The sequence below is a fragment of the Lynx rufus genome, unplaced genomic scaffold (assembly GCF_022079265.1).
Source record: "Lynx rufus isolate CCGP_SWC_20201006 ecotype Redwood Valley unplaced genomic scaffold, mLynRuf1.p SCAF_4, whole genome shotgun sequence".
NCBI lineage: Eukaryota > Metazoa > Chordata > Mammalia > Carnivora > Felidae > Lynx > Lynx rufus.
In genome coordinates this window covers 404,595-431,187 of record NW_025814856.1, presented here as the reverse complement: position 1 = coordinate 431,187, position 26,593 = coordinate 404,595, and the positions used below count along the sequence as shown (strand labels likewise).

Here is a 26,593-nt window from a genome sequence, read left to right as displayed (position 1 = left end):
AGTGAGACCCGGAGCAACCCAGGAGGCCTCCCTGGACGGGGTGTGAAGGCTGCAAAGAGCGTGGTATTTGAGGGACAGAAGGCAGGGGACACAGGGTCTCAGTGTGGATGAGGCGGTGGGCAAGGAGGGGCTTGTCCGTGTCAGGAGTATCGGCCGGGGCGCGCTACGGGCACCTCTGAGCCAAAGCAGCTGCCGTCTGGGGCAGGTTGTGAACTGGGAGACCCCAGACACGTCCTGCACTCCACCTGGACGGCACGGGGTGACGGCCCAGCCCCGGGACGGGGGTTCGGAAGGGCCGGAGCCAGCCTCCCGCACCCGGTCTTTCCTTCCGTTCCCCGTCCCGTCTGGTGACTTCCGGCATAGGATGGCCCCTCTCTGAGCTCCAGCTCTGAGGCTGACCTAACAGACGGGTGCGCGCCGGGCCCGGTGGCTGCTGGGTCCCCACAGCTCTGCCTGGTGTCTGCTCAGCCTCAGTGTGCTCTTCTGTACAATGGGGGCGGCTCCTAGCCGCCCCCAGACGGAGCCCGGGATCTGAAGGTGCCTCGCTGAGTGGGCACGGAAGGCAGATGTGAGCCAGCAGCCTAACTGCTCTTCCCACAGTGCTGTCATTCCTGGGCACCCCTGAGTCACCACCTCGTCACCAGGTAGACAGCCTCTCGGGGAACTCTCCAGGCAAAGCTCGCCCCAGGTGGGCCTGAGTGAGCCGTCATCATCTTCCCGCGTCAGTCCCGGGCCTCAGAAGAGCGTCCTCTGCCCTCCAGCGGGGCTCTCGCACTTAACGGAAAGGAGCTGGCACGTCCAGACGTTGACTCTTAAGCTTAGTGAGGCTAGATGCGCCGGGGATCACTCTGACCCTCAGTCTCCTTTTCTCCGAATGGGCTTCATTCCTGCCGCCCTCGCGGCTGGGCTGGCGGCTGAGCGGCCACGGTCTATGGTGAGCATTTCAAAAAGTAGTTCCGATCTAGAAGCCTCACCTGTAGAGGGCAGTTGACAGTGCTCGCGCACAGGCTGCAAGGAAAGTGGGTCGGGAGGCCCCCAGCCCCCCAAGGGGTTAAGGGACTGTCGGCAGACGGGAGACTAATTAGAGCTTAATGAATTGTCATGGATGAAAGCCCCAGGAGGGTGTGGATCTAGGACACACAGCTCACCAAACGGCAGAGGGGGGGTCGGCCGTGTGTCCCCAAAAGCAGGGCCTCAGAGGGCCGGGTGCTGCTGCGGCTGGGCCCCCACCTTCCGAGTCTGTCTAGAAGCTTAAGTGGGGGACGTTTCTAGACCCTGCCAAAGCAAACTCCCCGTGCTCCCTCCTGCCCCCATTGTGTGTGGGGGGGCAGGGGGGTCCAGCTGCCAGCTTCCACCGTCTCCACCGCCCCCCGCCCCCCGGCTGCCCCGTGGGTTCAGCTGTGGCCTCCAGGGGGACCTTGCCCGGCCTTGCCCTAGGCAGTCCTCAGCATCCCCTGACCTGGCAGGGGTGGGAGGATGTGTCTCCTGTGGCCTGGACGGGGAGCAGGCTCACTCAGAACAGAGGAGGTGGGTGGAAGGTTCTGGGGGCCTGGCCAGGCCGCCTCTGTCCCAGGGGAGGGGCGCGGGTACCCCAGCCACACTCTCCTCCTCCTTGGCCTCAGAGCTTGATGGCAAATTAGTCCCCGGACAGTTTGGGGGTGGGGGGAGGGCTCTGCAATTGCCCAGGTCCCGCCGTGATGGACAGATCTCAGGGCCCCTCCCCGTGGGCCCCCCCACCCGTGAGCTGGTGCTGAGGCCGTTGCTCTCCCCAGCCCCCGGAAGGAGGCCCACAGCTCCGCGGGGACCTCCGCCCACCTCTTCGAGACCACACGCCTCTCCCGGGCCACTGTCACAAACGGCCACCAACCCAGGGCTTAAAACCACACACACTGGTTCTCTGACAGCTCTGGGCTCAGAAGTCCTAAGACCCAGGCGTGGGCAGGGCCGGTTGCCCCCGGGGCCCCAGGGAGCCCCGTCTCCCCCCTTTTCCGGCTTCCAGAGGCGCCGCATCCTGGGCCCACGGCCCCTCCTTCCTCACGGCCGGCGGTGCGGGGTCCGCCCGGCTCTCTGCCTCGCTCTCGTGGGGACCTCGTGGGGATGCTGGCCCCCCCCGCCAGTCATCTGGGACAGTCTTCCCATCTTGAGGTCAGCTCAACGCTATCCTTAAGGTCATTGGCAAACGGGATCCTGGTGGCCACCTAGGGCGACATTCAGGGGTTCCAGGGAGTAGGGCGACATTCAGGGGTTCCAGGGAGTAGGGCGACATTCAGGGGTTCCAGGGAGTAGGGCGACATTCAGGGGTTCCAGGGAGCAGGATATAGGCATCGTAGGAGTGGCCGTTCCGCCAGCCCTCCCGTTCAGGTCAACTCGGCGAGGCCTCCCCAGGCCTTGTGGGACCAAGCATCAGACCGTAACAGACCCCCCCCCCCCACTTTTCCCAAACCATCCTGCCGCCGGTAACCATTTTCACGATTCCTGTCTGCTTGCCCCCCCAACACGACGCCCCGGGAGGGAACCGGACACGAGAGGCCACACGGGGTGTGAGTCCACGTGTGCGAAACGTGGGGGCTGGGGAGGGGGGTGGAGGTGATGGCTGATGAGGACGGGGATTCCTTTTGGGGAGATGGAATGTTCTGGAATTGCAGAGAGGTGATGGTTGCACGACACTGTGAGGGAACTAAAGACGCCGAGTTAAAAACTTGAAACGGGACACATGCGGCCACAGAGGCCCAGCCCCGGTCGGGACCCGCCACACAGTAGGTTTCAGGAGGAGAAATGGACACACAGGGTGACTGGCTAGCTGGGTGTCTCCACGCCCCAGACCCCCGTCCGCGGTGACCGCAGCCGCCCTGCAGAGGGCCTGGTCATGGCGGTGACACTCTGTCCTTGCAACACAAGTCACCTGCCCACTGGACGCGGGGCCGGGATGGCTCGGCCCCCGAGGGATTTGCATTTAGGTGGGAAGAAGGGCGGGGAGGTTCGGGCGACCAGCCCCGAGTGCTCGCCCGGCTGGAAAACGGGGTGGCAGAGGCCCTGGACTGCAGTGGGGGGGGGGGGGCTCCCGTCACCTGGCCACAGCAGGGAGGAAATGCCCTTCGGCCCTCATCCCAGCGCCCAGGCTGGCCGACCCCAAAGCTTTGTGTGGTGTGGGAGGAGGGGCTGCGGTCCCGGGGGCCCCACCGTCCTGCCCGGCTGGCCCAGGGCAGGCGCCTGGGTCTGCGGAGCTGGCAGAGGTCGTGGTTCTGTGGAGGACGGGGGTCCCCTGACCCTGGGAGAGCCGTGGAGAACGGGGCATGGGCCCGAGTCTTGGATCTGCTTGTCACCTGCTCTGTGGCCCTGGCCGGGTGGCTTCCCCTCTCTGGGCCTCTGCTCTCCCGTCTGTAACACAGGCTGATAATCAGCTCACTTCCTCCTGGGGCGTCAAGTGCGCGCCTGCCGTGTGCCGCGCATCCGTAGATGGGGCTGTCACCTGGGGTGGTCCTGCCTCCCCGTCTGGGGATGTCTGTGGTTGTCATGACTGGCGATGCCCCTGGCGTCGAGCGGGTGGGGGCCGGGGACGCTGCTGAACACCCCGCAGGGCCTGGGGCGGCCCCCCGGAGAATGACGTCACCCCTCAGTGGTGACGGCTGTCATCCAACCCTCCCACATCCCCCGGTGTCATTGTGCAGATGGGAACCCTGAGGCCACAGAGGACGTCTGTTGAGAGCTCAGGTGTGAGCTGGCCTGCAGTGGGTTGGCGGTGGCCCAGCAGTGACAGGAGATCCAGAGCGAGGGGGAGCTGGGATGTGCTCGGAGGTGGGGCTCACGGCACCTGCTGACGGACTGGCTGGGGGCGGGGGGTTGCCACGATCCCAGCTTGTGCGGGAGGCGGGGCGGGGCGGTGGAGCGGGGACGGCTCCCCGTTGCCTGGGTGCTGCACCCCCCCCCCCGGAGAGGTCGGGCATGCGACCGGGTCCCCAGGACTGGAGCTCAGGGGAGACGTGCTGCCCGAGACACAAAACCAGGGTCATCAGCTAACAGTGGCAGTTAGTCTGGGCAGCCGGGAGGAGGGGCCCCAGGTGGGTGCCAGGTGCTGGGCAGGGCGGGGACGCAGGGTCTGGGCGCAGGTGCGCGTCACCTCCCCCAGGGCCGCGGCCCCGGGGGGCAGAGAATGGTGAAGCGGTCCCACCGCCCCGCCTGTGCCCTGGCCCGCCCTTCCTGCAGCATCTGCTCTGCTGACCCTCTCGCCTCCCGCAGGGAACGGGCCCCGGGCCCTAACGACCCCGCAGAGGCAGGACCCGAATCCAGACCTCTACCGGAGAGGGAACCCAGGGTCCCGGCCTCCTGACGCCACCCTGAGGCCCCGGGAGAGGAAACCGGTCTGCAGAGGGGCCCTTCCTTCCCGGGGTGCCCAGCCCTTCGACCATCCGAGAGCGACAGACACAGGGGGTACCCAGGACCTCCGGGGGAGGTGTCAGAAGCTCCGGCCCCCCACGCCCCCGCCCCCGTGGAGACGACGAGGCCGCGCCTGAGAGGAGGTTTCGGGTGACGAGCTGGGTCCCAGCTTGGGCGGCCCCGCTCCTGTGACAGGCAAGGCACAGAGAGGGTGCACTGCTCATCACAGGTCACAAGGGGCGGGGACGGACAGCACCTGCTGTACCGTAGAAGACGGGCCAACCTCTCGTCGCCTGATGCCTCCTTCCAGATTTCATCCTTACCCATATCCTGTGCCGGCTAATTTTTGAGAATTCTTTCCAGCTTAAAAACAACTTAAAATTTTAAACAGTCCGCCCTCCTCTCTGGCCTCAGCGCCTTGCCTGGACCGCGCGATCCCCGCTCGCAGCGTTTGCCCCTGATGTGCCCTCCACCCGACCGCCCCCCCCACCCCGAGCCATCTGCTCGGTCTCTGATGGAACATTCCTCTCTCGGTAGATTAGATCTTCGCAGCCCCCTCGCCACGCCGTCCCTTCCCTGGATATACGTTTCTCCGCCAGCGGCCCCGGGAGGAGGGAGAGGGCGCGTGCATTTTCCTCCTTTGATATCGTTCGGCTCCGAGAAAGCGAGCTCTCGGTCTTCCGTGCTCCGTGTCCCCCGGACCTGGAAGATGTTCCCCACATGGTAGGTGTTTGTTGACTGACTGGTGGACAGAGGCAGTGAATGAGGGGAAACAGCGTTATGGTGTCTCCAGAGGTGACAGCAGAAGTCATTCTTAAGGACATCCCCGAAGCTAAGGTAACGTTGTATGTCAACTATACTCAATTAAAAAATTCTTAAAAACTAGGACCAGAAGCAGAGCCGTGTTGCAAATCGTAGCCGGCTTCACCCGAGACCGTCCCCTGCCACCTCTGATGTGCTGTGTGGACCAGAGCAGGTGACTTAGGTTGCTTTGAGCCTCAGTGTTCCTGTCTGTAAAGTTAAGGTGACAGCAGCGTGTCCCCCCTCCCCATGCGGTTGTTGTGGGACCATCCAGGTGGAGCCCTGACCCCAGGGCTGGCACAGAGCAGAGGCGTTTGCCCTGAGGAGGAGGAGGGGGAGGTTCACAGTCCGGCTGACGGGAGACCAGCAATAAACAAGGGTTTAATAGCATTTAGAGAGACTAGGAAGGGGGCACCTGGCTGGCTCCGTCAGTGGAGCGTGCAACTCTTGAGTTTGAGCCCCACTTTGGGTGTGGAGCGTGCTTAAAAAAAAATAGACGAGGATGGGGACCGTAGTACAGAGAGTCACCAGGGAGAGAGCCATGCAGGGAAGGTGTTCCAGGCAGAGGGAACATCGTGTGCAAAGGTCCTGGGGCAGGACCTGTCTGGCGTGTTGGAGGGACAGCACGAAGGCCCGTGTGGCTGGAGCAGAGTGAGCGAGGGGGAGAGAGGGGACGGGGGCAGGTCGTGCAGGGCCTTGGGGGCCTCAGGGAGGACTGAATTATACTCGAGGGGGCTGAAATTCTCTGCTGCAGAAAGAACCAAGCAGGCAGTTCTGCCCGCACAAGGAATCTGTTTGGGGGCTGAGCCATACCGCCCATTTCCTCGTTGGGGCAAAGCCAGAGAGGCCCCAAGTCCTTACAGTCAGAGGCCCTGTCCCCAGTTCCCCGGGGAGAGGACAGTTACCCCTTGACCACAGGGAACAGCACAGGCTGGGACAGGGACCTAGGAGTAACCTCACACTCAGGGACTGGTTTAAGGTAGGAAGTTGCCGGAATTGTGAGTCGGGCAGCTGAACAGGGGACCGTCCGTTCTGTCTCTCTTGTCCCCTCCTGGGACACGGCCTCTCCGTGTGCTGTTCAGGGCAACGACATGTGGAGAATGACCTAGAAAAACAGCCTCAGAAGGAAGTTTGCCTTGGGGAAAGACCGTGTCCCTGCAACGCCCAGGTCAGAATTAAGGACAGCTGCAGGGGGAGGGCACAACCAGCCAGCGCTCGGGGGACCCGTGACATCCCGGACACCAGATGATGCTCGCTTTCCTCGCGGTGTGAGCTGAGAGTGAGCAACCCCCTTCCCACCGCTCACGGTGCTGTCCCGTGCGGTGTGCGAGTCCCCAGGCGTTTTGGGGGGGCGCCTGCCCACGGATTCACGCGTCCGCCCGAGTCGAGAATCCCGTTTGCTGTTCTGTGTTCCCGTATTTTGCCGTGAACAGGGCTATGCTGTCTGTAATCGCTTGGCCAGCCGGTTTGTCTCTAAGCCCCGTCTGACTGCACCCCGGCTGCCTTTCTCTGCGGGTCCATCCGTGTCTCCCAGAGCCCCGCCACAACCGGGGGTCACAGCTTACTTCCTCCCCCGCTGATGGACACGTAGGTTAGCCCCAGTCCGCGCTTTCACGCGGCAGGCAGCAAACCTGCGTGGCCACGGCGTCTGCTCCCGCGCGGTCTTTGTCGGATCCACGGCCCCTCTTGAAGTCTCGCGCCAGTGCCCCGAGGCCCCCTTCGCAAAACGCCACAATCGCGGCGGCTGAAAACGACAGGACTGTGTTCTCTCTGTGTTCCGGAGGCCAGAAGCGCAAACTCAAGGGACCCCCCCCCCGGGCTGGGCCCCCGCTCAGGGCTCCGGGGGAAGGATCCTCCCTTGCCTCTTCCAGCTCTTGGGGGTGACCGGTGACCTGCGGTGTCCCGTGGCTCGCGGCGCACCCTCCAATCCGCCGACACGGAGCCGTCTTGCCCGCGCGTCTGCGTCCGAATCTCCGCTCTTCATCAAGTCGCCAGTGGCTGGACGAGGGCCGCCTCGCCCCAGGGTGACCCCATCTTCACTGGATGGCACCTGCAGAGCGCAGACTCTCCCCCCGTTACGTGACTCTCCCCCAGCGTTCGGCGGCAGTTACTCGGGGGCTCCGTGTGTTACTTCCCCAAAGGGCCCAGGAAGGCAGGCGCTGGCCTCACAGATGTTGAGCAGACGAGGATCTGCTGCCTGAGCCCCTGCCGAGCCGGGCCTCTGGGGACAGCGCGGAAACTGGCAGCCTCTCCTGGGACGAGGGGGGTCGGGGGGAGCCTTGGGGGGCTGCAGCTGCTAAGATGCCGAAAATAGCGGCCCGGCTAACGGGGCAGGCCCCATCCCTGCCATCTGGCTGGAGCCTCCCCACCCACACCCCACCTTGACCCCCGGGATCTGGGCTGCAGCCCAGAAGAGTGGGGGGAGGGGTAAGGGGCGGCGGGGCCAGCAGGCGAGATGGGCAGGCCCGGGGCCCTGCACGCCCCACGCCATCTGGCCTCCCTCCCCCAACCCCTTCACTCACTCCTTCTGCCTCAGGGCCTTTGCATTGGCTGCTCCCCCAGCCCGGCCCTCCCTTCCCCGGACACCGCGGGCACTTCCCTGACCGTCCTTTGTGTCTGCGTTAGCTTCCCGTGGCCGTCACAACAGACTACCACAAACGGAGTGGCTTAAAACAACAGAAATCTATTCTCTCTCAGCCCCGGAGGCCGAGTCTGAAGTCAGTGTGTTGCGGGGCCCCGTCCCCTCCGAAGGAAGGCTCCACGGGAGGATCCTCTCTGCCCCGTCCAGCTTTCGGGGGCTCCCCACAACCCTTGGCTTACTGACCCATCACTTCAACCCCCACCTCGGTCTTCACGTGGCCTCACTCCCTGGGCGCATCCGTGTGTGTCCAAGTTTCCCTCTTGTGATAGGACAGCAGTCAGTGGAACAAGGTCCCGTTCACAGGTACCGGGGGTTAAGCCCCACGTGTCTTTTGGGGGGGGGGACACAGGTCCACCCACATCTGGGTCTCAGCTCACGTGTCACCTTTCCAGCTGCACCTCCTTCCCCCCAGGATCACCGACTCTCCCTTTCAGAGCACCCGGGGCACATTCTCTGGTCTTGCTGCTTGTGTTGACTGAGCCCCGAAGGTCATCAAGCAGGTGCCGGGTCTAGGCTCTGAGAAACCGGAAGTGATGAAGACAGGTGCCTTGGAGAGGTTACAATCCACAGGGAGCAGACAACGAACAGGGCTTTAACCTGTAATTCCATGTGCTGGTTGGACCGGTGTAGACACAGGGAACTGAGGAAGGGCAAGACGGGTGGAGGGGGGGGCCTGGTAAGGCTTCCGGGGGGGAAGGCAGGGGGGAATATTTAGACCACCTGTATCCCCACAGGGTGGATGTGAACCCCAGGAGGGCAGGGTCTACATCTGCCTTGTTCATCAGTGTGTTTGGAGACTGGTATACAGTAGGCACCCAGTAAGTGTTCTGGGGGGCTGTACCCCAAAATTTAACCTATATTTGTGAAGTTCTTCTCCAGTTCAGTAAATGTTTCCTCTTGCAATTTATTTTTATTAGGATAAAATTCACATAACACAAACTTGCCCTCTTAAAGTATACATTTCAGGGGCGCCTGGGTGGCTCAGTCCGTTAAGCGTCTGACTTCCGCTCAGGTCATGATCTCGTGGTTAGTGAGTTCAAGCCCCACATCGGGCTCTGTGCTGACAGCTCAGAGCCTGGAGCCTGCTTGGGATTCTGTGTCTCCCTCTCTCTCTCTGCCCTTCCCCCGCTTACACTCCTTTCTCTCTCAAAAATAAACATTAAGAAAATTTAAAGTATACATTTCAGCGGCTTTTAGTATATTCACAGAGCTGTGCCACCATCAGCACCATCTAAATCCAGAACATTCCACAACCCCCAAAAGAAGTCCCGTCCCCGTGAGCTGTCACCCCTCACCCCCTCCCCCGGCCCCCACGAGCCCCCTTCCCGTCCGTGGATGAGCCTGTTCTGGACGTTTCACACCCGCGGACTCGCACCCCGCGTGGCCTCTCGTGCCCGGTTCCCTCCCTGAGCGCCGTGTGTTCGGGGTCCGTCCGCGGGGCGGCGGGGGCGGGCGCCTCGCTCCTGCTGGGGACCGAGTGACGTTCCGTGTGGATGGAGCACGTTTTTGTTCATCTGTTGATGGGCGTTTGGGTGGTTTGCACCTGTTGGCCGTGGTGGGTACTGCGGGCACAGGTTTTGTGGGGGCGCGCCCAGGGGCGGGACTGCGGGCCCCACGGCGGATAACCGCGTCTTGCGCACGCGTGCTAACGCTGCCCCCCCCCCCCGCAACCCTCAGGTGCCCACGAGGATGGTGGCGCGGCCCTAGGCCCAGGCTCCGCACCATGACCTGCTGGCTGTGCGTCCTGAGCCTGCAGCTCCTGCTCCTGCCCGCGGCGCCGCCCCCGGCCGGCGGCTGCCCCGCCCGCTGCGAGTGCACGGCGCAGACGCGCGCGGTGGCCTGTCCCCGGCGCCGGCTGACCGCCGTGCCCGACGGCATCCCGGCCGAGACGCGCCTGCTGGAGCTCAGCCGCAACCGCATCCGCTGCCTGAACCCGGGCGACCTGGCCGCGCTGCCGCTGCTGGAGGAGCTGGACCTGAGCGAGAACGTGATCGCGCACGTGGAGCCGGGCGCCTTCGCCAACCTGCCGCGCCTGCGCGTCCTGCGCCTCCGGGGCAACCTGCTCAAGCTCATCCCGCCCGGCGTCTTCACGCGCCTGGACAACCTCACGCTGCTGGACCTGAGCGAGAACAAGCTGGTCATCCTCCTGGACTACACCTTCCAGGACCTGCGCAGCCTCCGCCGGCTGGAGGTGGGCGACAACCACCTGGTGTTCATCTCGCGCCGCGCCTTCGCGGGGCTGCTGGCGCTCGAGGAGCTGACCCTGGAGCGCTGCAACCTCACGGCGCTGTCGGGCGAGTCCCTGGGCCACCTGCGGGGCCTGGGCGCCCTGCGGCTGCGCCACCTGGCCATCGCCGCCCTGGAGGACCAGAACTTCCGCAGGCTGCCCGGCCTGCTGCACCTGGAGATCGACAACTGGCCGCTGCTGGAGGAGGTGGCCGCCGGCAGCCTGCAGGGCCTCAACCTGACCTCGCTGTCCGTCACGCACACCAACATCACCGCCGTGCCGGCGGCCGCGCTCCGCCACCAGGCCCACCTCACCTGCCTCAACCTGTCCCACAACCCCATCAGCACGGTGCCGCGCGGCTCCTTCCGCGACCTGGTCCGCCTGCGCGAGCTGCACCTGGCCGGCGCCCTGCTGGCCGTGGTGGAGCCGCAGGCCTTCCTGGGGCTGCGGCAGATCCGCCTGCTCAACCTCTCCAACAACCTGCTGTCCACGCTGGAGGAGAGCACCTTCCACTCGGTCAACACGCTGGAGACGCTGCGCGTGGACGGGAACCCGCTGGCCTGCGACTGTCGCCTGCTCTGGATCGTGCAGCGCCGGAAGACCCTCAACTTCGACGGGCGGCTCCCGGCCTGCGCCACCCCCGCCGAGGTCCGCGGCGACGCGCTGCGCAACCTGCCCGACTCCGTGCTCTTCGAGTACTTCGTGTGCCGCAAGCCCAAGATCCGCGAGCGGCGGCTGCAGCGCGTCACGGCCGCCGCGGGCGACGACGTGCGCTTCCAGTGCCGCGCCGAGGGCGAGCCCGCGCCCACCGTGGCCTGGGTGACGCCGCGCCACCGCGCCGTGACCGCCGCCGCCGGCGCCGGGCGCGCGCGCGTGCTGCCGGGGGGCACGCTGGAGATCCGCGGCGCGCGCCCGCAGGACAGCGGCACGTACACGTGCGTGGCCAGCAACGCGGGCGGCAACGACACCTACTTCGCCACGCTGACCGTGCAGCCCGAGCCCGCCGCCAACCGGACCCCGGGCGAGGGCCGCAACGACACGCAGGCGGCCGCGCGCTTCCCGCTGGACCTCACCAGCATCCTGGTGTCCACCGCCATGGGCTGCATCACCTTCCTGGGCGTCGTCCTCTTCTGCTTCCTGCTGCTGTTCGCGTGGAGCCGCGGCCGCGGGCAGCATAAGAACAACTTCTCGGTGGAGTACTCCTTCCGCAAGGTGGACGGGCCGGCCGCCGCCGCGGGCCCGGGGGGGGCGCGCAAGTTCACCATGAAGATGATCTGAGGGTCCGGGCGCCCCCACGCGGGCGCGGCTGACACCACCTATGCATTTCCCGGAGCGGGGGGCGGGGCCTCCCTCCCCGCGGCCGCCCCCTGGCGGAACTTCCCCTTTTTTTGTAGAGACCCGACCACAGGACTTTTTTCATCAGGACGCATTTTTGCATTGTTTCGCAAAGCATTTTCTAAAGGTTTCACCCCGTCTTCCTGCCCCCGCCGGGGTCCCGAGCTGGGCGGGGTGGGAGGCCGGAGCCGCCCCCCCCCACCTCCTCCCCAGAGCAAGTAGTTCACACGGGGGGGGGAGGGGGGGGGGAGATGGTCCAGCGCGCGGAGGGCAACCCGGCCCCCGGGGGGAGGCCCGCGAAAGCCCATACGGGCCACACCCGGATGCCCCACACCGCACCTCACATCCAGCGGCACACACGCGTTCACACCAAGGACACACAACCGACACCCAGCTCCGAGACCGAGCGCTCACACCTCCGACCCGCCTGACCCTGAACAGGTGCGCCCGGCCGCTGAGCTCCCGGCGGGCCTGCCCGCCTCTCGGCTCTCGGGAGACCACCGCTCACACCTGGGACACACCCCACTCGCACTCAGGACACTCGCAGCTGACACACGGCCCACCCGAGACACACAGCTCACCCTTGGGACGTGCCCGGCCTACGCTGGGAACACAGTCGGCTCCCAGCCAGGACTCGCTCGGCTCACACCCAGCTCCTTATCCACCGGGCATCTCGGGGGCGGAGGAAAGTCTGGCTGAGCACGTAAATGCTCCCCCCAGGGGCCCAGCACACGGCATGCTAGCCCCCCGTCTCCGCCCCCAGACTCCCTCCCACCAGGACCCCTGGCCCAGCAGGGCGGGCTGCCCACTACAAGCCATTTCCCTAGCGCCCTCCGGCACCCCTAACGGCTGCCACCTGCTTCCCGTGCCCATGCCACACGGGAGGCACAGCTGCCCTGGCCCCTGGCTCGGGAGCATGGCCTCTGGGGTGACCCTCCACCCTGAGTTCACACTACGGCTGAGCCAGCCTCAGATGAGCCCCGAGGGTGGCCCTACCGTGCCCAGCCCTGTGACCCACGGCCCGTGTGGGGAGCGAGGCCAGAGAGTGTGGGAGGTTCTTGGGGTCCCCGTTAGGTGCGCTACAGGGGCAGCCATGGAGAACCAGGCCAGGACAGGGTGCAGGCTGCAGGGGGGGTCTGGACCCGGCTGTTGGGAGCAGAGGTCCCTCGGTGTCTGCCTCTTTGGGGCAGAACTCGCGCTAAAGATCAAGGGAGCCGAGGGCAGACTACAGCTCAGGCTGAGGAAGAGCTTGCCCAAGGTCACTGCCCCTTTACTCTTCAGATAGCGAGTTCCCCGTCACTGGGGGTAAGCAACAGGAACTGAGGTTTTGCAGAAATATTCAGACACCACACTGGCTCCATCCATGACCCTGCCTCTCCCAGGCTGATTATTGCCCCCACCGTCCACCCGGGCCAGATGACGGGGCATCATTGGAGGAAGGGGCGCGGGAGATGTTGTGGGACCCCTCGACTAGTCAGGAGCTTGGCCGCCCGCCAGGAGGTCGGGACAGTATTCTTAAGGACCTTACAGGAAGGCTCAAAACCAGCCCTCTTCCTGCCCACGTGGGTAATTTCATCTGGTGACTGAGAACCACCTGGACTACAGTGTCCTCATCTGTAAAATGGGTCTGAGGTCAGATCCCCCGCCGCATATACAGAGGCCAGGCCCATGGATGGGCTTCACGGGTGACTGGGATCCTGGATCCTTCAAGATCTTTCCGAGAGGAGCCAAAGCTGGGTGAACGCTGGGGGTTTTGGGCAAAGGATTCACACGGAACTCGGAAGGGGGTACGGGCCGTTCTCCCTGGGCTGTGTGGCTGGAAGCCTCGGGACGCCCTGGTCCTTCTCCCACGGCCGCAAACGGGCCAGCGGGGCCGGGTGACGGGCCGCTGACCCCGCCTCAACCTCACTCGTGGCGGACATAGTGACGGCCAAAGGGGGTGTCCTGCGACCCCAAACCCCACCCGAGTTGGGCAGAACTGACTAGTTTTCTTTCCCCCTTCACATCCTCCTAACCTTGGTTGCCATAACCCCAAGGGCCCCTCAAAATGACATCCAAGTGCCTTTACCATCATCAAAGATGGGAGGGGTGTGTTCTCACAGCAGCATTAGGACTTGACCGAAAGTCAGCAAAGTGGGATCTCCCACCCCCTCTGCCCAACCCCCATCCCAACATGAACCGAGACCCCCCCCAGCCCCCCATCCTAACAGGAACCAAGACCCCCAGCCCCCCAGCACCCCGCAGCCCCCTAGCCCCGCAGCCCCCTCCTGCTGTATTTGGTTGGAATCTAATAAAATGAAGCTGATTTAATAACAGACTCAGTTTTTTTGTTTTTAATTCTCATGGGAGGAGTGAGGGCAGGAAGCAGTGGCTTCTGGGGTCCCCAGGGGGAACTGTCTCGTTCCAGCCCCGGAGCTGGCCCCAGAGCTGGCCCTGAGCCACAGGTGTTTGTGGAGTGACAAACTCAGCGGCCTGCTGAGATGACGTTACAGTAGCACTTCGGGAGCGCCCGAGCTGTTCCCGCGTGCTGTTCCCCAGCTCCTGCCATGCAGGTGACACCCTGGGAGCCGGGTCCTGTCATGACCTCACTTTACACAGAGGCACAGGGAGGGCCAGAGGATGGAGGGCATCTGCCCAGAGCCCCCAGCTAAGGGGAGGTGGGGCACTCCTGCTGCGCCCTCACAGCTGGCAGCTTCCTCCAGGCCGGGGGTGGGGGCGGGGGTGTCTCTCCTCTTCTAAGGGGTCCCATCGGTTTCCCTGCTTCTGAGGCCTCTGAGAGAAAGCAGGCAGCTTTTTTAAAAAAAGATTTATTTAAGCATGTTATGTTCAAGGTGGGGCTCGAACCCACGACCCCGAAATCAAGAGCCACGGGCCCTTCCGACGGGGCCAGCCAGGCGCCTCCGAGAGCAGGAAGCTTTATCCGCACTGCAGAGTGGGGAAACTCGGGCCCAGAGCCCGTCTGAGCTGGAAACTCCGCTCCCGAGAGCCCGCGCTCTTTCCGGAAAGAGGTAGGCCGAGTCAGAGTGGTCAGCAGACTCTGACCTGGGCGAGGTGGCCAGGGGCAGTTCTCAAATGCCACTCGGTGTCACTCCGGGTCTCAGTTCCCCATTTGAAGCTGGGGACATGTCAGGGCTGTGGGATGCGCCCCCCCCCCCCATGCCTGATTTAAAAGGAGCCAGGAGGGGCGCCTGGGTGGCGCAGTCGGTTGAGCGTCCGACTTCAGCCAGGTCACGATCTCGCGGTCCGTGAGTTCGAGCCCCGCGTCGGGCTCTGGGCTGATGGCTCAGAGCCTGGAGCCTGTTTCCGATTCTGTGTCTCCCTCTCTCTCTGCCCCTCCCCCGTTCATGCTCTGTCTCTCTCTGTCCCAAAAATAAATAAACGTTAAAAAAAAAGTTGTTTTTTTTTTTAAAAAAGGAGCCGGGAGGCGAGGGTGCCGGGCCACGGGACCCTCCCTCAGAGCCTCCCTTCCCCTTGAACCGGGTTCAAGGCCCACGATTTCCTGAATCCCGTCTTATTCCAGGGGCGTGACTGAGGGGTCCTCCTTCCTGGGGCAGCCTAGGCCCAGCTAAAGAGGACCCGGCCTGTTGGTGGCTGGAAACCGAGGAGGGGCCCCTCAGAGGGTGTCCGTGGGGTCCCCCAAAACACAGGACACAGGTCCAGGTAGCACACGTGGGCCCGGGGCAGGGACGCTGAACATCCCTGTCTCGATTTCCCCTCCCAGATGGAGCTAGGAAGGAGGGCAGTTTCCTCCAGCCAGCACCCTCTCCGGGGAGTCCCGGAGCTGTGAGCCCTGGTGACAAAACTTAGTGGCTTAAAACAACTGAGATTCATTAGCCCTGGAGCTCAAACCTGTAAAATGAGTCAGCAGGGCCGGCTTCCCCTGGGGCCCCGTCTCCCCCCTTTTCCGGCTTCTGGAGGCACCGCATCCTTGGCCGTCGGCCCCTCCTCCACCCTCACAGCCAGCAGCACGGGGTCCGCCCCGTCTCTCTGCCTCCCTCTTGTGAGGACCTGTGAGGACGCTGGGCCCCCAGGAGCCCAGGGCCATCACCCCCTCGTCTAACAAGCAGAGCCTCAGTCGCACCTGCAGCCTCAGTTTCCCCGCCACGACACGTAGCAGGTTCGTAGGGTCCGGACATCTGGACCTGGACATCCTGGGGGGCCGTGACCCTGCCCGTCGCAAAAACCAGAGCGTTTTTCTCGGGAAGGCCAGCGGCATGTGAAATCGTGAGCACTTAGCATCCCACGGCCACGCTGGGCCACGCCAGACGCGCAGAGCCTGGCTTCGGCTCCCGCAGGACCCGGTGACCGCTTGTCAGACGGAAGATGACAGTCCCCAGAGGGCCCGACACGGAGGCCGAGCGGCCGGCGGGGGCGGGCACGGGACGACTCACAGGCGGATGGCCAGTTTTCGTGGCGAGCCGAGGCAAGCGGTCCCCGTTCCCGAGCCTCGGGGGAGGCCTGCCCAGTGGGGCTCAGGGGGGTGCCGGCAGTAGGCCCTGTGCTCCCCCCTCCCGCGGAGGGTCGGGGGGCACTGCGGGCACAGGCCGGCTCGAGGCAGGCAGGGGGTCCCCATGCGTCACCTGCTTGTCACCCTGCCCTGTCCTGGTGGAGAAGCCCCTGGAGATCTCACCCCTGTCCCAGGCTGGCCATCTGCTCGCCCCTCCCCCACGCCACCCCCGGCCTGGCCACACGGCTGTCACAGCAGGGCTGGGACCGGGGCGGGGTGGGTGAACCGCTCACCTCGGGCACCGCATCTAAGGGGCGCCCAGAACACTCATCAGGACCAGCATTCCATAAACAAAATTAGTTCATGTCCCGTATGCACAGTGACCGAAACAGTCATCTTTTAGATAAAAACGGGATCTGCCCTGGCGTGACCCCGCGCGGCCCCGGTTCTTAATAAAACTTCATTCACGAAAACAGACCGCCAGCCCGTGGCCAGAGCCAACGAGGCTTCGTAAATATGACGGTAAAATGTTATTTCTCCGGATTGCCGAGTGGGGTTTTTTTGGCCTCGCCTTAAATCCTGCGCCTGAGGGGAGAGTGTGGCACGGCCCCCCTCCCCCCTGCCGTCGTGGCTCAGAGCCGTGACCTGGCTGCTGGCCCCCAGGGTCTCGTGAAGGGAAGGGCGAGAACCCGCGATCAGGGTTTGGGCAGTGAGGAGGCCGCTTGCTCAGCCCCGCTGGTCCCAGCTGGGACAGCCCAGGATTCGTGGGATCCGGCCCCGAGGTTCCTGGAGCCCGCACCCCGCCTCCCGCCGCCGGCGTCGAAGCCCACCCAAATCGCAGCTGGGTGTGGCAGGGGACCCGCGAGGAAGGGGTTCACGGAGCGGCTTCATCTGCTTCCGGTGGGGAGTGAGATGATTCTGGCTTTTAAAAGTTTTTAAAATATTTGTTTACGTTTGCGGCACAGAGAGAGCACGAGTGGGGGAGGGGCAGAGAGAGGGGGAGACCCGGAATCCGAAGCAGGCGACAGGCTCCGAGCGGTCAGCACAGAGCCCGACGCGGGGCTCGAACCCATGAACCGCGAGATCACGACCTGAGCCGAAGTTGGACGCTTAACCTCCTGAGCCACCCAGACGCCCCTTCGTTTTTTAAGGAAGAATCCAGCTGGTGTGACTGTCGTGAGGCAGCACAAGGGAACTGCTCTCCTTTATTCCCCGGAACAGAGAGGGGTGGCGATTTGCCCAACGTCACACAGCGAGTCAGAACACAGCCGGGTTCCGTGGAGCTGGGACGGGCGGGGGGCTGGTGCGCTGGGGGCTTCTCAGCCGCCCTGCACGAGGGACAGGGAAAGCAGAGAGAGAGGAAAGAGCCACCCCAGTGGCGGTGGTGTTTCTCGCTGCCCCAGCGCTGCCGGGGCTCTCTGCCCTCCCGAAGGCGGGGAGCCTAACTTGTCTGGCCGCCGGCCCCCTGGGGTGACCCCTTGCACCTTGCCCATGTCACCCCCCCTGCTCGCAGCCCTGGGGCCCCCCTTCCTGGCCCAGGCGGCGCCCTCTGCCTGGAATGCCCTCCCCACCTTTGAGGGAGGTGTCCTGGGAGGGCGGGCGGGGCGCCAGGCTGGGGAAGTGGCACAGAGGCCCCCACACCGGCCTGCGGTCTGACAGTTGCACGGCACTTCCGGACCACAGCGGCCGCAGGCACACTGTCCCGGCAGGCCGGGGTGGCAGCTGCCCGGAGTCTGTCCCCAAGGCCCACCCCCTGCCCCTGGTCACTCCAGTTCTGCAGGTAGGGGCTCCTGGAGGGGTGCTCGGCAGGGAGGGGGCAGATGCTGCACCTTGCAGAGGTTGGGGTGACCAGGAATCTGGGGGGGGACAGCCGCTGCCCACTGCCTGGCTCGAGGGGGCTAGAGGAGCTGAGCTCTGGGACGGAAGCCCGAGCGGGTCCCTGGCTACTGTCCCCCCCCACCACCAATGGCCCGCATTCGAAGCTGGACATTCTATTCTGTCCGTGTCACAGAGGCACGGGGTCCTTCCCCCTGCCCTGAAAAGTTGATGGGTGACATTCCTGCTTGCCCCATGAGGACAGGAGTCCAGAGAGGGCGACAAACCCTCCCAGAGAGAGCCACACAGCAGGTCAAGGCCGGGCAAGAAGACCAAGACCGCCCCTCTTGCCCGGGTCCCTGCACCCCCACCAACGCCACGGAGCCCTCCTGACTCCCGCGTGGGCCCGCCCGCGCACGCCCCCTGGAGTCCTCCTCCTGCCCACGCACGCCCCCAACTCTGACCTTCAGCATGAGCAGCCCCCCGCCGCCCACAGAGACCCCCGCACCTGACGCCCCCACCTGGCCGACTCAGCCGACCTACGGCAACCTCGGTGAGCCACCCCGGGGCCCTGGCTGGGGGACGCGGGCTGGCGGGGGCGGGTGGCTGAGCTGAAGGGCTGAGTCTCTCGTCACCCTCGAGGGAGCCCCCTGCCCGGTGGCGGCTGAGCTCACTCAGAGTGGTTGTTTCCCCATCTTTCATAAAACGTTGTTAAGAAAAGGCTGGGATCATCAGCTTGCAAAAATGAGGAAGCTGGAATTCACGGGGGGGTCATCTGGCCAGAGCCATGCGGCAAAGGGGACCACCTGCTGTGGGCTGGACACTTCTCGAGCACTGATCTGTCACTCCTCCGGGCCTCGGTTTCCTCCTTTGTAAGCGGGGGGTGGTGTTCGTACCCCCACGGGGCACCGGGCGTTGTTGAGGCAGTCGAGGCCGAGGGGTGGAGTCAGGTTCCCGAGGCCCCAGACTCTGCGAGGCCTCACCCCCTCCCCGCTCCCCCTCCCTCCCCCCAGGTGAGGTCCGCGCCCACCTGCTGCCCTCCAAGGCCTGCCGGCCCCCCCGGAAATCTGGGCCCCCCTCGGCTGACCCGCAGCCCCTGCCCCCACCCCTGCCCAAGAAGACCCTGTCCAGGACCCAGTCTCTGCCCAGCCACAGGGCCGCCAGCCGCAGCCCTGCTCCGGAAAGGCAGCCCCGGAGGCCCTTTGTGGGGTCCCACAGTGTGGACGAGCGCCAGGCGGATGACGGCCAAGCTCGGCCAGCCTGTCCCCGTGCAGAGACGCCCTTCGGCTCCCTCGACACCTCACTGGGCCTCTCCTGGCACGACCTGAGTTGCCCCGAGGCCGCGCGCGCCGTCCTGGAGGCCCGGCAGCTGGAGGGTCTCCGCACTGTGCGCTCCCGGCTCGAGGCCCGGCTCCTGGGGGGCCACCCGGGCCCCTGCCACCCCGGCCACGACTTCCGCCTCCTGGACAGCTCGCCCTACGTGGAGAGTGGGGACGCCCTCTACTACCGCATGGTGCGGGTGGGCGACGAGTCGTGGCACCTCCTGGCGGCCAAGGTGAGCCCTGCCCCCACCCCACCTCCTCCGAAGTCTCCAGTTTTCCATCTCAGGCACAACCCGGGACACGCACGGCGATGGCCTAACACAGCCCTCAGCGCCACGTTTCTCAGGCGTGGGGCCACTGACATGCAAATGGCTGGGGTCTTGTCTGCCGCCCCCCCCATGCCCCTCAGGAGCCTAGGAATCTGCATTGTAACCAGTCTCGGACGAACCCTGCCGCTAGAAAGCCGCTGCGTTCACCGCACTGAATAATCCTCGTCAGGAGCTGCCCAAACGTATGGAGCGTTTCCTTTGTGCCTTGAGCATTTGCGGGGAGTCCCGGACTCCTGGGTGATGCCAGCATCACCACATTTGTCCTAAGGGCGCTTCTGTCCTTTATGCGCCACTCAGGAAAAAAAAAAAACAACAAAAACAAGATTCCTGTTAAACCACACCACCAGGGAACCTCACCCATTTGACAAAACGTGCTAGTGCAGGCCCGTAATTTTTACAGACTGGAGCGTCGTGGGGAGAAGGTTCTCGCTGGCTGTGTGTTCAGCACAAAAACCCTCCCCTGGCGATTCGAATCTCATTCCCAGAGCTGATGCTCTCCTGACCTGCTAGAAAGAGCCGTGTGCTGGCCGGTCCTGCAGCCACCGGCCACGTAGGACTTATGAGCACTTGAAACGGGGCTGGTCCGGCCCGGGATGTGCTCTGAGGACCAACCATACACCAGATCACCAAGGCTTAGTATCTACAAATTACTGTCATGTAAAACCCCTCGTTCATAGATTTGATGTTGATGACCGGCCCGTGGTAACATCTTGGATATATCCGGTCAAATAAAAACTACTGTGAACATTACGTTCACATCTCTTATCGCTTTTTAAAAATGAGGCTTCTGGAAAGTTTTAATTATACCGTGGCCGCAGTTGCGTTTCTACTGCAGGCCCAGCCCTGGCGCCTTCGCCGCCCCTGCCCCTGCCCCTGCCACTGCCCCTGCCCTTGCCCCTGCCCCTGCCCCTGCCCCTGCCCCTGCCCTTGCCCTTGCCCGGAGCGGTAAGAACCCGCGCCTTTGGCAGGCCGCACAGTCTGACCCCTGAACACCACCCTCCTTAGCGTCGCTCTCCCTAAAATCACGTGGGCCACGAACATCCCAATTCACATTGAACCCCTGCTTCCCGAGGCGAGGCAACCCACCTCCGCCACCGGAAACCGCAGCGGGGGCGGGGCGGGCAGGTGGAGGCGCTCGGCCGGGGTCTCGGCGGTCAGGCCCTGACGGCCCCCCTTTGCCCCCGCAGGTGTCCAAGTCGGGAGCGGAGGAGCCTCGCCCGTGGGGCCTGGAGCTGCAGGCCTCACTGCCCCCACACTTCAACCTCCAGGGGCTGTGCGGCCTGGTGCCCGAGGGCGCACTGCCCGGGGCGCCCTGGACGGGCCCCGTGGCGCTGGCGGCCGAGGTGCCGGAGCGCACGCTGACCCAGTGGCTGGCAGAGGTGGGCGCGCGGCGGCGGCCGGCGGAGTTGGCCTGGGCGGCGGCCCTGCTCCTGCTGCAGCTGAGCGCGGCCCTGGAGCAGCTGGAGGCGCGCGGCGCGGCCCTGGCGGAGCTGCGGCCGGAGAACCTGCTGCTGGCGGCGCCCCGGGGCTGTGCGGCCGCCGGGCCCCCGCGCCTGCTGCTGGCCGACTTCGGCCGCGTCCGCCCGCGGCCGCCGGGAGCCCCGGGCGCCCACGCGCCGCAGCTGGGCCGCCTGCTCCGCACGCTCCTCGGCCTCGCCGCGCCCTCAGCCACGCCCTTGGCCCACGGCCTGGAGACTCTGGCGGCCCGGCTGGCCCGCTCCCGGCCCTCGGCGGCCCAGACGCGCGGCGCGCTGCAGGCGCTGCTCTGGGGGCCCGGGCCCGAGCTGCACCGCCAGGGGGCGCTGCTGGGGCCCTGGCTGCAGGTGCGCCGCGCGCTGCTGGTCCTGCACCTGGCCGAGCGGGCCTCGGGTGGGGAACTGCCCGGCCTGGAGGACTGGCTGTGCTGTGAGTACCTGGCCGAGGCCACCGAGGCCTCGCTGAGCCACGCCCTGGCACTGCTGTGGGACTGACGCCTCCAAGGGCCGCGTGCCTGTCTGTTCCGGGGCGGGGGGGGAGGGGAGGGGCAGGCACACAGGGGACCTGGGCCGGAAGGCCAGGCGACAGTGAGGGAATGTGGACGCCTCTTCTGGGGTGCCTGCCCCCTGCGGTGCTGGGGACTTAGGCCCAAGTCGTCCCCAGGAAGGCAGGGGGCTAATGGCCGGCGCCTCCCGAAGCTTCCTGATGCTGGACGGCCCAGCCCTCCCCCAGCTGTGAACACTCCCTATCAACCGTCTCTGTGAGAGGGTGGGACCCCTCCGCCCACCTCCCGGCAGAGGCGAGGAGGATGCCCTTCTAGTGCTGGAGTCTGATGGTCACTGTCTTCATGAGAAGGTGCCCACGGTCCCTCCGACGCCGGTAGCAGAGGCATCTCTGGCCCTGGAGCACCCCCTTGTGCTGAGGACGGCCAGTGATCCTGAGTGTGAACGTCCCTGTCAAGAATGGCTTAAAAAAAAAAAAAAAAAAGAATGGCCTGGGGTCTCCAGGGGGGAGGGAAAGCTCCCCAGAACCTGAGACACCAGCCCACCCGGCAGAGCCCCCCCCAGAGGAGTCTGAACTCACCTGCCCCAATGCCACCCTGCCAGTCTCTGCACCCGCTGTGGCCCCCTCCCCGGTGCTCCGTGAAATTAAATTTTGTCCAGCCACCAAGCCTTTCCATGAGCTGTTCCCTCTGCCAGACCGTCCAAATCTCACCTGCTCCGAACAAAGTTGCCCCTCCCGGGCCCACCTTCGCCCCTCACTCTGCTCCCACCTCCTCCCAGAACACCTGTCGCCACCTGAAGTATTTACGTCATTATCTGTCACCTAAGAACTTCACCCATCAGGCTGGGAGCACCCTGAGGGCAGAAAGCCAGGCTTAACACACAGTAGGTGTTTTTTTTTTAATTTTTTTTTAACGTTTATTTACTTTTGAGACAGAGAGAGACAGAGCATGAACGGGGGAGGGGCAGAGAGAGAGGGAGACACAGAATCTGAAACAGGCTCCAGGCTCCGAGCTGTCAGCACAGAGCCCGACGCGGGGCTCGAACTCATGGACCGCGAGATCATGACCTGAGCCAAAGTCGGACGCTTAACCGACTGAGCCACCCAGGCGCCCCCACAGTAGGTGTTTAATTAATAGCATAGGATGATGCAATCACCTGGCAAGAAGACTCATCAGGGAACCTAAGGAAAAGAACAGAGTATCTCTGAAAAATGAACACAGAAGCCCCGAGGGGTCCCACTACCCTTGCCTGGGGACTCCAGTCATGCCCCTCACTTCCCTTCCCCCACCACGGCTAATCCCCCGGTATGACCAGGGTCTTCTCCTGCTCAAACATCTCCCATGGCTCCCTAATACCCTCAGAATACAGTGGGGCTCCTTCCAACATTCCACAAGCTCTTTGGCCAACCCCTCCTGCCACATTGCCTATCCTCGGAGCTTTCTGGCCACCAGACCTTGCCCAAATTGTTTCCTCCCCTGGATCGTTCTCCCCTCAAGGCCTGTGCTTGACTCCTACTCATCCTTCATTCAGTACCCCAGCTCGAGCCCCTTGTCCACACTCGCACTCCCCGCACTGGAGTGTTGTCCAGCTTTGTCCCTTCACGCCTCTGAAGACCGGCTGCACCCTCAGGTAGCTGAACATGCCTCTCCAGCCCCAGAGACACTCCAAGCCCTCCAAGTACCTTTCCTGCTCCATAAAAGATGCCCCCCTTTTCCAGCCTGTCTCCCAGCCAAGGCCTGGATGTGACTCCCTGGGCCACGCTCCCAGACGCAGCCAGCAGGTGGCACTGCGGTCCCGCCGATCGAATGCCTCAGGGCCCCTCCCCCTAGCCCGCCTACTGCCGGCCCCTCCGGCTTCCCCACCTTTGCCCCCCACCCCCACCTGCCAGGACCGGGCAGGCCGCAGTCCCGCCCCAGCACAGCACAGCACAGCACGCAGGGCTCTCTCCAAGGGGTACTGGTGCACTCGGGGTCCGCACCGGTGCTAAGGTGGGGCCACGTCCCAGACACTGCCCAACATCTTAGCCTGGACAGTCCCCTGGGGGCCGACCTGGGAGCCCTGGCCACACCTCACCGGGGCCGCGCCCCAAGCCACCAGAATAAGCCCAGCCTCAGGCAGAGGGGACACTTCAGGGCCAGCCAGCATCCCAGCAAAGGGCACCTAAGTAAGGTTCAAGGGTGGGGCTGCTGGGAAGGACTGAGAAAGCGTGGGGTTCAGAGACGGCCCAAGCAGGGCCCGGGAAGGGCCTCCCAGCCCACAGGAACCCGGCCATAGCCCGGAGGGCGAGACCTCAGCCTTGGCTTCCCCCCAACACCCGGAACAAGGGCCACTCAGCTCAGGGCACACTACGCCCGCCGCCCCAAGTCGCGGGCGGTGGGGACAGTGGCCGGCTGAACACCACTGAGCCAACACGGGTCTTGTAGGTGTCATCACTTTTATTCAGGTTTTCGAGCACTGGAAGAGCAGTAACACCTATCTTCTCAAGATCAGAGACCGAAGATTTCCAAAAGCCTTCAAATAAACTCCTTCTCCAAGTACAGGGACAATTGGAATCATCTTAAACCAGCAATAAAAAAGTAAAATATAAACTTTTATTTAGAATTAAAGCAAATACTTCAGTATCACAAACACAATATTAAACTTCAGGAAATATACTGCTAATTTGGAGTGAGCATTTATTTGCACAATCACAACATGCGGACACACCCAGCAGAGGCGAGCACCCTGCCGCCTGCGCCCTCGGCGAAGCAGTCGGTCACGCCGGCCACGCAAAGCAAGACACGCAAAGGGACCGCAGCCAAGGCTCCGAGGGCTCCCTCGGCAGAGCGCCAGGGCGGCGGGCGGCGCGGCCACTACTCCTCCTCCCCCGAAGACTCTCTCTCAAACGTGTAGGCCATGAAGCAAGCGTCGGGTCTCTTGGGGACAAGGGGATGCCCCGGTCTCACAATCTCAAAGCCCAAAAAGCTGAAGGTCCGGAGCAAGGCAGCTGCAGGGGAGACACCGTCAGAGACACCGCCGCCCTGGGGCCGCGCGCCCATCACCAGACGCCCGGAGGCTCCGGTGCTTGGGGGCGACGACACCCTCTCCCATCACCTCTGCAGACCCAGTTGCCCCCCCCTCCCCCCCGGGAAGACCCCCACCTCTGTCATCGCGGTTCTTGTGGAAGCAAATGAAGACGTGGTCGGCGTGGAGCTGCTCCTCCGCGAACTCCAGAAGAACTGCGAAGCTGAAGGGCCCGCGTGAGCCCGCTGGCCACGCCCCCGCCCCTCCCCCCCCACCCCGGGGCGGGGGGCAGCCCCGGGCCCCTACCTGTCTTTGCTCCCCTCGGGCAGGGCCCCGCCTGGGATCTCGATGTAGAGGCAGCCGCCACTCAGCACCGCTCTCCAGTCGATGTGCTTGGAGCCCGTGAGCCTGGTCTGGACGTTCAGGACCCTCGTCTTGTTGTTAGACGTTAGTTCCTCTGTTACATTCAGCCGATTATCCTGCCGGGGCGCCCCAAGTCCGCACCTGGTATCTGCGCAGCAACCAACCCGGAGAAGGGCCCCCGTCCCCCTCCCCCGGGGCGCGCGGACATCTGGACGAGGTTGGGGGAAGGGGGAAGGGGCAAGTGGCTCGGGGACCTTGGCTCCCAGGAGGCACCGCGCGGGGAAGCAGGTGCGCCCCCCCCTCCGCCCCCCCCCCCCCCGGCGGCGCGAGCATACTCACGGAGTAAAATAAATTAGCTGAAAGATTGTGATCCCTCTGACTATTCCCTCGCCCACCTGGGATCTTCAGGGGTGGGTGAGGGACATCAGGAGCACCACCGAGGCCCTGGACCCAGGTTACTACAGCAGTTAGAAGCGGTGACGGAGGCCCTGGAACTGCAGCCGACGGCGCCGGTGAGCCGGGCCGCGGTGACACCGGCGCCACTTCCGCCTGTCAGGGCGGCGCCGGCACAGCGACCCCGCCGCCGCCCGGCTCCCGTCCCCCACCCCCCCACCCCCCCGAGGGCCTCAGACCCGGACTCGGCCTCCGCCGCCACTTCCCGTTTCTTCCCCAACCCGCTCCACTTCCCCTTCTCCCTTCGTCGTCGGCCGGCCCCGCCGGGCTCGTGGGGTCCGGGCGGCACCCCGGGCGGCCAGCGGGGCGCCCCCACCCCACCCCCCCGCCGGCCCCGGGGTTGCGTCATCTCGCCGCCGCGGCCCTCGGCCCCGAGGGAGATTTTCACAATCGGCGCAGCCCGAGCGCCAGCAGCCATTTGCTGCGCGGCGTAAACAGGCTCCGTGGTCGCCTCCATCTTGCGCGGCTCCCATCCGGGGCCCCCCGAACCGCGGCCGTCTACGTGGCGGGGTCCCGGGGGTGGGGGGTGTCTCGAGGGCAGCCGCGCGGCGGGGGGGGGGGGGGGGCCCGCGGTCAACGACAGCCGGCCGCGCCCGCACAGCACGCACTCGCGCGGGCCTGAGTCGGCCTCGGGCCAGCCCGCCCCCGACCCGCCCCCCCGGCCCCTGACACCGCGCCCGCCCCCCAGATCAGCGCACAGCGCCCCGCGTCCCAGGGACTCTCGCGCCCCCCAAATGCGATCGCCGCCGGGCCCCGGGGACCCCTAGGGGCCGCCGGGAGTAGGGGGGGGTGGGGGAGGACAGTGGGCACCCGCCCCGCCCCCGCCGCGATTATGGCCTCGACAAAGGGGCGGACCTCGGGCTCCCCGGACTTCCGTGGCCGGCGCCCCGCGGGCCTGCGCGGCCGCGCTTCTGGAAGCTTCGGGCGGGGGCGGGGCGCTCACCTCTCGCTGCTGCGGCCGCCGCGGCTGTGCAGGCTGAGGAGCGGCATGGTGCGGCTGGCGTGGACGGTGGCGCTGGGTTTATCCCCCTCCTTCTCTCTGGCGAAGCAGTGGCTGTTGAGGATCCGCTGCAGGGAGGATTTCACCATCCGGCCGCTGGGGTCCGAAACCAGAAAACCTCCGCTGCGCTTCTCCGCGCCGCCGCCGCTGCTCGCCGTTCGCAAAATGGCGCCGCCGCCGCCGCCCGCCTTTATAGGCGCTGTGTCCGGGCCACGCCCCCTCGCCGTCTGGAGCGCGGCCGCGCGAGGGGGCGGGGCCACGGGGGCCCCCGGAAACGCAGGCGTGCCCGCCCCTCTCGGCGTCTGATTGGCGGGAGGCCGGGGTTGGGGCGGGGCCGCCTTGGGCCCTGCCCCCGCTCCTGACGACGCTCTGCGGGCTCTCGGGGGGCGGGGCGCCGTGGCCCGGAGAACGCATTGCGCGTCCCCCCCGCCCGCGTCAGCTGGGCCTGGGGGCGGGGCACCTCGCTCAGTGCGACTTCGGGAGGCGGGAGGCTGCGTCTCC

At 65.1% G+C, this 26,593-nt stretch overlaps 3 protein-coding genes across 4 annotated transcripts; 2 read left to right on the top strand and 1 right to left on the bottom strand.

Annotated features, from left to right (window-relative positions):
• Window positions 1-9,497: 9,497 nt before the first annotated feature.
• Window positions 9,498-11,333, top strand: LINGO3 (leucine rich repeat and Ig domain containing 3). The gene has a single exon (XM_047097440.1). It carries the CDS (start codon window positions 9,540-9,542, stop codon window positions 11,319-11,321), a length of 1,782 nt encoding a protein of 593 aa, XP_046953396.1. The 5' UTR covers window positions 9,498-9,539; the 3' UTR covers window positions 11,322-11,333.
• A 6,077-nt stretch (window positions 11,334-17,410) lies between these two features.
• Window positions 17,411-21,937, top strand: PEAK3 (PEAK family member 3). Of its 2 annotated transcripts, XM_047094993.1 has the most exons (4): window positions 17,411-17,605; window positions 17,906-18,193; window positions 18,654-19,195; window positions 20,479-21,937. In XM_047094993.1, exons 2-4 carry the CDS (start codon window positions 18,112-18,114, stop codon window positions 21,259-21,261), a joined length of 1,407 nt encoding a protein of 468 aa, XP_046950949.1. In that variant the 5' UTR covers window positions 17,411-17,605; window positions 17,906-18,111; the 3' UTR covers window positions 21,262-21,937. The 2 variants fall into 2 exon arrangements, with proteins under 2 accessions (XP_046950949.1, XP_046950948.1); XM_047094992.1 differs by lacking the exon at window positions 17,411-17,605 and having other exon boundaries at window positions 17,612-18,193.
• A 1,905-nt stretch (window positions 21,938-23,842) lies between these two features.
• On the bottom strand, window positions 23,843-26,250 carry OAZ1 (ornithine decarboxylase antizyme 1). Its single transcript, XM_047094994.1, is given in 6 exon segments — window positions 23,843-24,259; window positions 24,414-24,499; window positions 24,583-24,755; window positions 24,979-25,065; window positions 25,067-25,133; window positions 26,036-26,250. Coding segments are annotated over 6 exon segments (693 nt in total). The 5' UTR covers window positions 26,182-26,250; the 3' UTR covers window positions 23,843-24,125.
• Between the last annotated feature and the right edge of the window lie 343 nt (window positions 26,251-26,593).